Below are 14,573 nucleotides of genomic sequence, written 5' to 3'. Positions count from 1 at the left end.
TCTAGTTCCGTCTTCGGTAAAAAAATACTTATCCTAGACTGATATTTCCTCAAATCGACCTCTCTAAAAGGTAATAATTGTGTGCTTTTAAATGATATATTTTCACTAGTATCAAACCTACTATACTTTTCTTCCATGCACACGCCACACTTGCGGTCCTCCACGGAGTATTTTATTGTTATTCGTTCGTGTCTGGATCGCATCAATGAATAATAAACAAACAGAATGTCAATCCTAATCACCAACTACCAAAACAGTTTCCCAATGGCACAAGAGTAGACAGCCTAATAGAGACATGTCCAAGGAAACAAAATGTGTCTCTATTGTTAAAGATTACCAACTGTTAGAAAATATTGATGTTTTTGTTTATTAATATTCAGTCAGTTCGGGTTTTAAGTAGATCTATTCAGAGTTTACTGTTCTTGAATATTCTGATAAATAAAGTTTAGACGACATAGCACATAACGTATCCTAACATGGTCAAAATAATACACTTTTTATAACAAAAACATGTCATCCAATAGCCACCCAGAAGCAGGAGAAAAGTTAGCGCTATTTTTTCCCTTTTTTACAAAGTTGATTTTGCGAAGTGATTTATTATAGTTACTGTGATACCAATCGAGTCGCAGATACAATTATTTCCTATATTCGTGCAACACGTTGGTAAGCCATCCACGACAACACAATTGCTGATAAAGCTGACATTTATTCATTTCTGTTTGGGAACACATTAATAAACGATTACAGAACATAATGCCAAATACGTTCATTTGAGACCGCAAACAGCTTCCGAATGACACGAGAGCACCTGCGGGGAGTCTTGATAACATAAAAATGAAATGTCCCATTAAACAAAAATGGAATGTCTCATTAAACAAAATGGTTCAAGTTTCCATCAAACAGTTCTCTCCCACAGCTAAATGGAATTAAATGAAAGCATCAGCGAAGAGTGTACGCTTGACGAAATTTTATTCACTAAAGTGTTGTAACTAAAAGGTTTACATTTTATTTCATATTTAGAAAGCAAACCTACACATTTTGAAAATGAATAACAACACTCTAAACATGATTGTTTAGCTTAAGACTCCAACGATTGGGAATAAAATGTCTTGGATATAATTATTTTCAAACATTTAATTCTATTTGGGTTTTACGGCGCACCAAAACATTACAAATTACATGGCGCCAGAAATGAATAAATATTTTGTATTTAATATTATATTTACAATGTGATCCAATACAGTTTTGGTAAGTTATTTTAACCCTCTAAATATGACCGTAGGTCTTAGGACTTCCATTATTATAATAAATATGTCGCAAAAAGGAATATCTTGTACAAGATCAATTTTTGAATATTTTGATTTGATTTGGGTTTTACGGCTCACCAAACAATATGAATTATATGGCACCAAGCAGGACTACATACTTTGGTTTCACATATCATTTTCATAAAAATAGGAATATGAACACTTTGAATAAGACCCCGGTACAAAAACGACGTTTCAATGAATTTCATACGGTATTCCCTGTTTGAAAAAGAGTTGTTTCAATTTTATGACATTTTTACGTGTTTAAAGGGATATTACGTTCTGTCATTGCAAATAAAAGGGCCGAAAAGTAACTTGTGGACAAATATCAAAATTCTGTTGCATAGCTCCCTTGAACAGGGAAAACAGTAGTTTTGTTATAAACTGAAGATGAATAGAGCTTTGCCGGGCAAGTAACTTAAGTAAAGGAAAATAATTTGAAAAATAGCTTTGTCTACGGACAAATAAGTATAATGAAAAGATAAAGGGGAATAAACAACAAAGGAAGGAAATTACTTATAGTGTTTCGTCACTGCGCTTTCTCATTTTGTTGTCGTTTTATGTGTACTTTAAATAAATGCATTTCAGCACTTTAAAATTACTCATACTCATACTCCCATAGTAAAGGGAGATGATTAAAAATAAACAAAATAGAGTTATCATATGATTCTTGTACTCGGTACTCTCTCTCTCTCTCTCTCTCTCTCTCTCTCTCGGTGTCATTTCAATATATAACAAAACATTACCCTATAGAATTTGCGTGCATATTACTAGTTACTGATTAGACACAACATAGGTATAAAATTAAATTATAACAAATGATCATAATTAGACTTAATTTCTAAATCGCTGCTCCACAGTGATCAACAGTTCAACATTAAATTTTATTAGGCTTATGTCAAAACTTGAAGAAAAATAAATGATGAAAATTATGGATTATTTCGGTCAATAGTCAAACTACAGACCCGAGGTCAAAAGGACCTAGTACAATAGCTTTGACTGTCTCGTAGAATAAGAACTACGAGTCTTTATACTTAGTATATAGTCAATTACAATTATAACAAATACAGTAGCTGTATTCTTGTTATATGCTGATCTTATCAAAACTTTTCAAGTAATTCACAAGTTTCCGTAAAGATTCCGAGTAAACTTAGTGTGATAAAATACCACAGGAAAACAATTATTACTTTTATCATTATCACATGATAACATGTCAATCATTACTGTATGAAATATTTCTTTCAGTGTCATATGGGACATGTCACCCATATTGAGTATATATTTTCGTCTGTTAAAACACCGCACACAAATTCACAACTTTTCTTCTCTTCAATTGACATTTATTTATACCTGTTTAGAGCAACCAAAATGCTAATTTAAATTATTTCAATTATAACTTATTTGGAGCAATTACAAAAAAATACGATTTCCACTTACTCTATTTATTACCTATCTGGAGCAATAGCAAAACAATGTCAATTCCCCTTAATAATATTTAATAAGTAGTGTTACTCTGAAACTGAAAATCTGAACACTATTATAAAACAAGATACACAAAAATGATCTCATCAGGTTTCTTATAAACTGTTTTAGATCACTGAATATCTTTTTTTTAAAAATGTGTCTAATCGAATATTAAAATAATGTTATCTGTCCCTGTTCTAGTAGATATATTCATGCTTTACTTAAATCGAAACTCTATCGAACCGATTCTGCAATTAATTTAATTTTCTTTTTTATAATCTCATAACAAAATTCTTTGACTCCTACAAGGATCTTTTAAATACGGTATAAGATTTATAAATGTTATATTAGGTCGGATGTGTTCTTATTCTGTCATTAGTTTATCATATAACACTTTGTATTTCTTCTGACATAACACGGAAAAGAGGTACAAATGTTCTTACTATGTGATTTTTTTCTGTTTGCAAACAGGCATATTATGGTGACGGTCCCGTTAAGAGAACAGTTTTGATAAAACGAGAATATAACGTTAGAATGACATTATACTGTCATTTGTGAGACGTTTTTTCTATTTTTGTTCATTTAAAGTGGCATCAACACGCATGCTATAAATGTTTTCAAGTCATTAGCCGGTAACAGTTACACGGAAAGGACAGAAAAGTATCCTGGTCATGAAAGGGTAACTTAATTAAAACTCCAAGTACCCTGAACCATTAGCAACACAGGAAGACAAAAGTCAGTGAGAAATTCTGCAATACACAAGTTGAGAACGTAATCGATGAAACGCCACCTAAACAACTGAGGAAGATTTGAGAGGTTATTTAACTAATCCTGTGAGCCGTCCCTGTGTCCACAAAATGCTGCGACACCATATCAATTATGCAACATCTTAAAGTCTCAGATAACGCAACTAGACAGAAATTGGCTTATTGCATTAAGGAACGTTCAGAAACTACTATGCGTATGGTAATGAAATAACGGTGGCATTATTGAATAAGCGTAAGTGTAAATATATTGTATAGAGGGAAAATAACTTTATGGGCAGCATTAAAGCCTTCGGTCTTGTTTTGACAATCATAAGTGAGGGCGCTTTAAAAGAAGTACAGAATATCAAAAAGTCCACTACACGTGAAGATTCTGAAAAGTATAGAAATTAACAGCACCAGGTTTAAGCACAAAGGTGAAATCACAATCAATTGCATTTTGTGAAGGTTTTATTTCATTCAAGAAGAAGAAAGCGTGTTACCACTTTGACCCTTTACTATTTAATTATCTTATTCTACAGTTATAGATAATACTATACTGAATTAATACATCGTCAAAAAGAAGTTCCATGAGTTTGTATTATTTTCATATCAATTATGTTACACATAACTCATTTTCACCAATTCACATATATTTGTGGCAAATCTGTGACAACTCTCGCTGTTTTAATTGATGTTTATTTAATCATATTGGGAGCACATCAATAAACAATCAGGGGACAGAATGCCAAATTCACCCAACCAACAGCACAAAAACTTCTGAATGAATCTTAACACTGTAATAACAACACGTCCTTGAGAAGAAATTCCATTGTGTTGTTTTCATAACCGTTAAGGTCTAAAGAGTGCTGTTATGAAATGAAAACATTTGAAATGCTTCACATGACTGGTACTACTCGAGGACAACGTTTTATTTATTTGTCTGACTGGATATTCTTATTAAAGTTTTATGGTGATGAAACAAACATTGAAATATTGACAGCACAATATATCTTAAGTCGTCACACCATAATTAGTCACGGCATGCGATATAATGATGTAACTAAACCACCTACTGTGCTTTTATATATTTACTTAAATGGATGCTAACAAAATCGAATGATACTAGAAATTTGATTATTAGTTCAACATTCGTTTTCATATTTACTCAAATTATGTTTTCAATTTGTTGTCCGTCAACCTACACCCTACCATTGTAGCAATGTAAAATGTTCATTCTTCCTGTACATTAGTTTTTAGAAACTAAAAAGTCTATCAAAAGTAAACACTTTTATGTACAGTTTTCTTTCAATGTTATCACACACGTTTACCGTTTGTTTCTTATTAAATTTTACGTAGGGGCATTGTCTTTGTAACATTCTATTCTATTTAGATTTTAGACTGACTATAGCTTATCCTCGTCAGAAAATAAAGTACTGCAAAATTTCTAATTGTGTCGTAAAATCATCCTCTTCGTGTTTTGAGATTGAAATGTCGGCATTGCCCATGTGTTTATCATGTACAGACGAAAGGATTTTTGGATAAATAGTTATATAATAGTGAAGAAACTTTAACCATTATTGATTATAGCGTCGAAATCACCGTTTCTTTACACACATGAACGATTACAAATTAAACATGACATATTAAATATAAGAACTTCATGTTAAAAACATTGCTTCAAATCTTGGCTGAAAGTCAAAAATTGTTGCGTTTTTAAAGCGATTCAGTTATTGTTCACTGATTCTTGATATGAACTGAAAAGACTTTATGATTGAATTATAACTTGTTTCTGACAGCACAAGACAATTTTATCAATTTCACAAGCTATTTCTCGAAGTAGCTATTGTATAAAACAAATGTTCCATATCTTCTTTATTAAATTCTTCATTTTGTATGATTCGTGTTCTGATTAACTATTACATTATTTTTCTTGTTAGACCTATATGACTTTTAAGTGGTTAATCAGATACATCTGGTAGAAATAAGATTTATTCATTCTACTTTACTAAATTAATTAGGTAAAAGAAACTGGAATGTGGCCTTTAAAGTAATATTTTAGGTGTTATCCTAACCTGGCATATCGAGGGTTCAATGCAATAAGGGCGTATCAACATATACTTATTATATGTAGATACGCCCTTATTGCGTTGACCCCTCGATATGTAGGTCAGGTTACTAAAAACATGAAAATTGAGAAATCAAAACGTCAAAGTAAGAAAAACATAACTTTAAGAACTTTGACATCAAACCGAACTCTAACAATCGTGTTCGTTTACCAAGTAATAAACGGCACATACGCGGAAAGTCTGGTTTATATACATATAATAAAGAAGAAGCTAGGCTATGTTAATAAGCTTGATAGTTACTTATATTCAATCTATTCGAATAAATATCATACCATGAAACCTAAAGCATTAATTATTCAAGTGTAAAAACAGTAATTACGTCAACAAAGCAGACAACATTTCTACTAAATATAAAACAAGTAAACATAACTTAGTGTAATTCATTGAAGTAGCTTTAATGAAACTTTGTTGTTGACATAAATTCGCAGAATCTTAACGGCAATATTACTAAAATAAGTTTCCTGTCAGAGGACCTTCTACGTTCTTTTTTATATTGTTCATTTATTCCTTTATACTTACATGACAGAAAACTTGTCTGGCCATTTTCTCATCGAAATTTCCAATAATTATTCGTGTGTCAGTCTTCTGCAAAATTTAAAGTAGTGACATATACATTTTACATAGCAATATAAGCAACATGTAATTTGTAGCTAAAATAGATACATTAGCCCTACATCGAAAAATCGAAAAAACAGAAGTTTAAGCATAACGTGTAACTACATATTTATATGCAACCAGTGTATCAAATGACAGGATTTCCCTAAAACAGAGATAATGATAATAAATATATACATATATACATATAAATTGCTGTTTGAATCTTCTCAAACTTCATAAATGCATCTCTCTCGGTGACAATTTTATCGAAATTGTAAACAAGCGTTACGAAATGTTGAATGTCGTCTTTTAGGCGTACATCAACAGAGTCTATTTTATTTAACAATGCTACAGCATTATCCTCGTATACAAAACAATCAGCTTTAGGCAATCAGTTGATCTCCCATGAACAGAGTATGCACAATTTTACTAGGTTGCTTTTTATGCTTCCAAATGATCTTTCTCTAGTTCGATTACGTTTCACAACAGCAAACTTGAGTGCCGTGTGACGGACGTTCATATTATTTACTCCGTGTAGGGGACGTTAATTTTCATCCTTTCTTCGAAATGTTCATTCATCCCGTGTAGCGGACAATAACATTCACCCCTTGAAGCGGACGTGAATATTCATCCCGTATAACGGGCGTTGATATTCATCATGTGTAGCGGACGTTAACATTCAACACGTGTAGTGGACGTTAACATTCACCTCGTGTAGCGGACGTTAACATTCACCACGTGTAGTGGACGTTAATATTCATCCCATGTAGGATACGTTATTCTTGCCTACCTTGCGGGGAAGTGTACATTTGTCCGAGCACGCGCCGGGGATAGATATTCCTGTCTTTCCCTAGGAAAAACATTGCCTAAAATAACGTGCACTAAGGTGACGTCACATAGTGCTGGCACTGTGACGCCTAAAACTATATAAATAATGTCAGGATATACCCAAACCTATTTGTCTCCACGATCTATTTTGACCGTAATAGGCAAGACAAATGATCTAACATGTCTGCCTGTGTAAGACCCAACCCTCGGGACAGCTTCGATTAAAAACCTCGCTAACACTCGGTTTTCCATTCCACACTGTCCCTCGGGTAAGGAATACTCCGTCTTACACAGACAGGCATGTAAGATTCTTATAATATTTACCCATATTATTGTGAAGCAAAACTGGATGTACGTTGAAAGATTATAAGGATCTTACATGCCTGTCTGTGTAAGACGGGTTTTCCCTACCCGAGGGACAGTGTGGAATAATCCAAGCTGTCCCGAGGGTTGGGAAAAAGGTGTCTTACACAGGCAGACATGTTAGATTATTTTTCTTGCCTATCACGCTCAAAACAGATCGTGGTGACAAATAGAGATGGGTATTATCTGGCATTATTTTTACAGTTTATGACGTCATAATAGTGCCGGTACAATGTGACGTCACCTAAGTGCAGGTTATTTTAGACAAGTTTTTTCCCTAGGGAAAGACAGGAATATCTATCCCTGGCGCATGATCGGACAAATGTATACTAAGTCATACATACTTTGAGTGTTTTAATGGCGGGCCCAGGGTCACTGACAAATGCTGTGGACTTTATTATCTTGACATCTGCCTTCTCCAGTAATGATATAAGGTGATTATGTGCCTGTTGTATAAAAAGAAAGTTGTATTCATTCATTTGAAGAGAGATTTACGAACGTCTCAAACCAAATGATTCAGACTATAATGTGAAATGTTTTATTTTAAGGGTCTCTTTTCTTGGTTATTGCCTAATAGTCTAGTTTTCGTAAGTGATATATAAAGCCTGCGATAAATTTGCAATAACAATGAAGGAAGATTGAACCTTATTGCTTACCTTGCTTGATAAGATACTGTTGCGCATTTTGATTAGTTTCCTTTGGTAAAGGACACCTTTATGTGCACATTCTGATGTCATTTTATGACAACATAAACTGTTTACAGACTTCAATATGTGTTTAATCATTACTAAATTTTTGAAACAAGTAATATGATCTAAACTCGATGACATTTCTTATTTACATTGTCACGCGTGTTTGCAACATAATTATTTTTATACAGACTTACCCTAAACCCTTTTTACCCATTTTCGCCCTTTTCTACTGTTTGTAGAGTGAAAGTCTTAAGTGAGCACCGTTTGTGAATCGTATCTATGTCCATGTTTTATCAATGCAATGGAAAAGTAATATCTATGTTACATGGTGTATAGGATAACACAGTCTTGCATTTTACAGTCCTGAAATGGTTTCCCATACTTTGCACATAAATATAGGTAGCAGAAATTGTTTTCTTTCCAGTTGTAGGTTTCTCAATATACTTTTATCGTGTGAAATTCTGTGGGTCTTTACTTTTTTTAAAAATAAAGGCCTCTATAAATTTTGTCACGCTTCCCCCGGGATATTTCTCGATTGGGTTTAATCCCGACCACTGTAGTAATTCACGCAGTCAGTATTCATGCTTAGAAGTATAAAAGTGCATGGTTTGCATGAGATAATATGTACCTAGTCACCTAAGCCTGTAATAATTTTTTAGCGGAGTTGTCTCCATTTTTTTCATATATTTTACCCAAAATTATTTTGTTCGGCTCAAATAACTTTTTTTCCAGAAAAATATATACTTAAACTATTTTTTAAGACTGTTCACTTTGATGCAGTTGACTACATATATATCTAAAATAGGTAGTACTTGCTTGAAATTTGTATTTTTAGTTTGACTACCTTTTATAATGATAGTGAAATGCTTACATGTCCATATCGTGCTGTTCCTTTGGAAACACCCTGAAAAATGGTACCAACATTGGTCCAGTTGAACTTTCTTAGTAAAGCAAGCCTAGCTGGATTAAAGTCATTATCACTGGGAACAGTTCTGTAGAAATTGTGGTATTTCTTTCTGTCTGACAAGGCGGGATCTGTGTCTGCATATGACAGCTGAAAATAAAATCTTAACATTAAACATACAGAATTTCCCATGTAAACGTAAAACTACACCAAACAATTTCCAGTAATCGTACAAATAACTAGAGTCATGTATTAAGACTGCCACACATATTTAAACGTACTCAATTTTCAAATAGACTACTTTTAACATAAAGAATTCTATTATAGGTCGAAAATCATTACAAATTAAAGAGTTCCATACAATTTATTTAAAATATTTAGGTTTCGTCTCCTCTGTGCTAAAATCAGAACGTCATGGAAAAAATGTGGACTTTTTTTTACAAAGAAAGAAATTATAAAATAGTTTTCTGCTACGCTACCCCATAACCTACTTAGGTTTTGTAATACCATAAAATGTGGTTACAAGAATGTCGTAACAAAACGTCTTGTTGTTTAATTGCGCAGAAACCAAATTCAAACAATTATACATAGATCTACTTGAGAAAAGAAGCCAAACTGTTTGCGCAAAACCATTCTAGATTTAAACTAACTGGTCTACTTTGTATCCGAACTGTTATATCATCTAATATTTCTACTACCAAAACTACTCTACAAGTTCGACGCATTCTTATGACTGAAACGTTCTAGCGCTTACACATAGAATTTTATGTCCTATGACATGCGCAGCCCATTTTCATGATAAACCAAATCGATTTCTTGCAAGAAAGCTATCTAAAGCACCACTTATTACGATGTCTGTCACTTGTATTCAAACGTTTTAATCTGTCAAGATTTATTTGAATAAAGCCTCTAAGAATATTTGAACACTCACGTATTCTTCATTATTAATCACATCTTACAATAAATCAATTTATGGATCTAAGATTACGTTTATTATAATGCAAAACTAAGATCCTTTATGAAATTTCAAGAAAATGAATTGAATAAAGTATTGTTGTACTTCAGTGATAACCTAAATACTGTAGTATTATTGTACTTAAGTGATAGCTTCAATATTGTATTATCATTCTTCAGTGATAACTTAAATATTGTATTATTGTACTTCAGTGACAACTTCAAAACTTTTTGACATAAATTACAACTTGAACAACTATTGAAAGACCCAATATTCCGCCCTCAAGAACGTTTTGAAATCATTTTGGTATTACAGTTACTATAATGGAAGGCGACAATCATGTAGTACTAATGCTTATTCTTTAAAAGCTTATATTTTTCTATTTTCAGTATTTCTATTTTTCCAGTTCTAGATAACTATTTTATTTTAACAACGCTTTAGTTTTGTTACGAAAATCAATATTTTGAAAGTCAAACATATTTTTGGAGATGGAATACGGACATTCTTCTTGAAGCACCGCTGTTATTGACTTATTGACGAATGTTAGGGTTCAAATTGCTCCAAAACGCAGACAGTATGTCTAAAATATAATCTAAAACAAATAATGAACTACTTGCAAATGCACTCAGTTTACTTACATTTAATTTGAAAGTACAGGAGAATATCACTGTTAGATATTGCCGTGTGTTTCACTTCATGTCACACCTGTCTAAACATTTATAAATTGTTTGACTCTGTGATCTTAGATAATTTATCTGCCAAATAACGATATTAAAAGATCAAAATGTCACTAAATTCAAATCCTATATATAGCATGAGTTAGATTCTACAGAAGCTTAACTGGATTCTGCAGTGACAGCATCAAAAAGAACTATGTCAAACAAAGTGTGATATACCCATAATATTTTTTGTGTATGTAAAAGTTTTTTATGTCGCTTTTAGCTACATTTGAGTCACATTTATAATGCAGAGCTACTACATAGTATTCATTTCTGTGAACCTTATTGCTTTTCATGTTCGCATAGCCTTCTTTACCAGTCTTCTTCTATAAGATACTTGTAACTGACACTAGATGATTTATTGAACAACTTAAGAAATAAGAAGTTGTCGTTTCGAAACATTGCATGTCTGTTTTGATTCATGGGAAATCTCTTTTATATGTCATGTGTGGCGGTAAAACATTGGGAAGAAAATTATTGTAATATAAAAATTGATATAAATAAAGTATGTGAGAGAAAATCGAATACATTTTCACATGCTAATCATGTTTTGATTTAACGTTTCTCTTATTTTACTGCAGGCGTATGAATTTAGATCAATAAGTGTTGTTAAAATCAAATTAAGACAATCCTGCAAAATATTCCCAGGACAATAAATAATAAAATAGATATTTTGTAAAGTAATAGTTATCATATAGGATATTGGTAGTTTTACAAGAAATTCTTGCTGCAGAATATCATTTTTTTTTGCTTAAAATAAAACCAAAAGAAAAAAATTCACTTGCAGGATTTTCCCTGAATAGGTAACATGAATGTTGATAAGATAGACTGTTCATGTGAATGAAAAGTGTCAGAAAGCATTCACTTTTAATACTTTCGTCTGCTGCCAACTTGTGTTTAAAAATCAATGTGTTAAAGTATTAAGCCGGTGCTACGGGTCGTGAGAGGTGTTGTACATTTTAATACCTCTCACGAACAGACTCAATCAAATCGAGTCTGCTATTATTCTTCTTGGTTGCATTCTTTGCTCCCAAGGGATCTTTTTTACAGATTTTATTAACTATCACAACAGCAATCTTTAAGTGCCGTGTGGCGACTGTAAAATGTCTCCCCGTTCTTGGATTCATTATTAATATATTTTCTGGTCCTTTGGGATCAAGGAGTCTATTCAACATAATGTGTAATAGAGTTCCGTTTAAGCCGGTGCTAGAGGGGCGTGAGAGGTGTTGCACATTTTATGACCTCTCATGAACTGATTCAAGTGAAAAGTATTATTTGTCAAGAAAAAGTTATGAAGGTTTAATTTTATATTTTAAAATCAAAATTGAGTAGGAGAAATAATGTCCTTGAAGGAAATTTGTACTACAGAAGCATATCCTTTGATGGTACCATCTTTTGCTCAGTTTCTCTTCCATTTTTTGTAGATAAAGTGTTCATTGTGGATTGAGTTATAGACAAAACTGATCGTTTTGGCGTACATTTAAAAATACAGTACATTTGTGAGTTTGAATTGCAAATACTGACGACAAATAAGTTTGGTAAACCTTTTTGCCATTTTTTTTAGTTAGTTAAATAACGTCGAAATAACCAGAAGAAAGTCACGTGAAAAACAAACATCATCAAAAAGGTGATTTTAATACATTGGCCGTCACGGCAGTCAATTCTAACATCATGTACAATTCTTTAATGAAATTCAAGATTATTGTTTTGATAAATAGTTAGACTTGATTATCTTTGAGTAATAATGTTAAAAGATAATTTTAGTCTTCCATGAAATGAGCAAAACCTCACACGTCCCCTAGCACCGGATTTACAAAAATGCAGATATATATTATAGTAAAAGTTTCAATGCTTTTCTTTCATATTTGGGGAATAGCACATCATTACTGTCTGCTAGATTCACACATTTAAAGGTCATAACGTCACAGAATGTTTGATATTGAATTGAAACAGCTTTTATAGGAGTGATGTTCTACTGATTTTGATTCATGTGCTAGATATCACAGGAAATATTTCTATCATTTGGTATTATTAAAACGTATGCTTATCAAAACAGAAAACTTAATGCTCTTATAAATGTTATATATATGCCAATAAATCAGGCGATCAGATAATATCCTGTATTTTGCTGTCTAAAAACTATTTCTATGCGCCTAAATGGTGTCTATGTGTCTGAAACATTTAATATGCTATTGTTTGCTGTGCTAAGGACGTACTGAAAAAGTTTACTTAGCTGAACCTTACTCTCTGTTAGTATGATTTTCATATCACAAGATAAATTTCTAACGGTAAAATGTTATTTTACGTTTTTAAACGGACCTAATTAAGGCAACATCTTGGGATTAATTATATTAACTGAAAAACTGTATTCCCCTCTAATCCGAAAAAGCACAAAAATATCACCAAAGTAAATAAAGAGTTCTGTATTCTATTATTAGAACAAATGTCTCGTACTTCTGCAGTAACGTGTGTGTGTTTTTTTGTGTGTGTAGCTTTCTAAAATAAAAAAAGTGGAAACTCCACAGGTCGCCCAACACGACAAAAAAGAAAATATTGCAGGCTCGGTTTTATTGAGCCTGTTCGTGGACGGTAGTGGAAATGCATGCTACCGTCCATGCCCTCTAGCACAGGGTTGATCAGAAATCAACAATTACACAAAGTACAAAAACAATTTAGAGACATCCGCATATAAAGCCAACTTTTGTCCTTCTTAAAGAACCAATGAAAATTATAGATTTATAATTCATCAACCAGTAAAAAACAGCGGGACTGCACAGAAATGAATACATGCATACTTTAACTGCTTAAAATTTATATACTGTTTTACAAATTGTTTCTTAACATTTTCATCAGAGTATTACATAGATATAGTAGAAACAATCTCTAATGACGTTACAAAAATAGGTATTCATAAACGTAATATTGAAGTTTTGCCTGAATGCTGATTGGTTTTTAATACTCCAAATTTGTGTATTTTTTTTTAATATGTATAGTGTAAATGACGGTTGCGGTGGATTCGTAGCTCTGTAAAGCCCTTTACAGACGGTAGGTTTTTGTTGTACAACACCAATTAAACTCAAGATGTACAGCCGAATATTATCGTGTGTATGATGCTATTCCTTAATTTCGTAAATCTTAAGTCTTGACTTACAGATTAGGACATGTTCTCTTTCGTAAGTTTTGCCTTACGTACCACCCACGTTGACAAGCAACAAATTTGTAAATAATTAGTTGATATTAGGCAAGTTAATGAAATTCCAGAAACAACTGCCCAAAAAATAAACACAAATCTGAATATAAAATGGCTTCTAATGCATAATGGAAAACGGATGACACTGAAAAGTTAAATGATTTGAGCCGCGCCGTGAGAAAACCAACATAGTGCGTTTCCGACCAGCATCCGCGCTGTCTTGTCCATGCTGTTCACTAACGGTTTCTCTAATTGCAATAGACTTTGAAATCAAACATCGTTGATCCTGACCAGACTGCGCGGATGCACAGGCTGGTCCGCATCCATGCTGGTCGCAAAGCCACAATGCTGGTTTTCTCATGACGTGGCTTATGTAATTGTGTCATGCTAATCAAATCCATTGGACATAAAAAGGTGAATATCATTTTTTATTATTAATGGTTACATTCTTTTCAGTACCTGATGCACTATGTTTACTAGGTAAATCTCTGTGATTTATATTGGAATGGAATACTGTCTGTATGTGAAAAATGTACAATTTCAAAATTGTACATCTTTGAGATAATTAGTGTTGTACAACAAAAACCTACCGTCTGTAGAGGGCTTAAGAATTACACTAAAAGTAATAACTGAAGTGTTTGATATGACTTTGAATCACAAAATGCCGTCTATTTGCTGGTAT

General features: G+C 32.7%; 1 protein-coding gene across 2 annotated transcripts in view; it reads right to left on the bottom strand.

Moving 5' to 3' along the window:
• Positions 1-14,573, bottom strand: part of LOC128550300 (gamma-aminobutyric acid type B receptor subunit 2-like) — a 154,598-nt gene that overhangs the window by 28,124 nt on the left and 111,901 nt on the right. For both annotated transcript variants that reach the window (XM_053529102.1, XM_053529103.1), the window contains exons 3-5: positions 8,995-9,177; positions 7,776-7,877; positions 6,163-6,228 (exon numbers count right to left, since the gene is read on the bottom strand). In XM_053529102.1, the coding sequence (XP_053385077.1) occupies positions 6,163-6,228; positions 7,776-7,877; positions 8,995-9,177 (351 nt within the window). The remainder of the gene's footprint in view (positions 1-6,162; positions 6,229-7,775; positions 7,878-8,994; positions 9,178-14,573) is intronic.

This window comes from Mercenaria mercenaria, chromosome 17 (assembly GCF_021730395.1).
Source record: "Mercenaria mercenaria strain notata chromosome 17, MADL_Memer_1, whole genome shotgun sequence".
Taxonomy (NCBI): Eukaryota; Metazoa; Mollusca; class Bivalvia; order Venerida; family Veneridae; genus Mercenaria; species Mercenaria mercenaria.
This window is presented reverse-complemented; position numbering and strand designations above follow the sequence as displayed.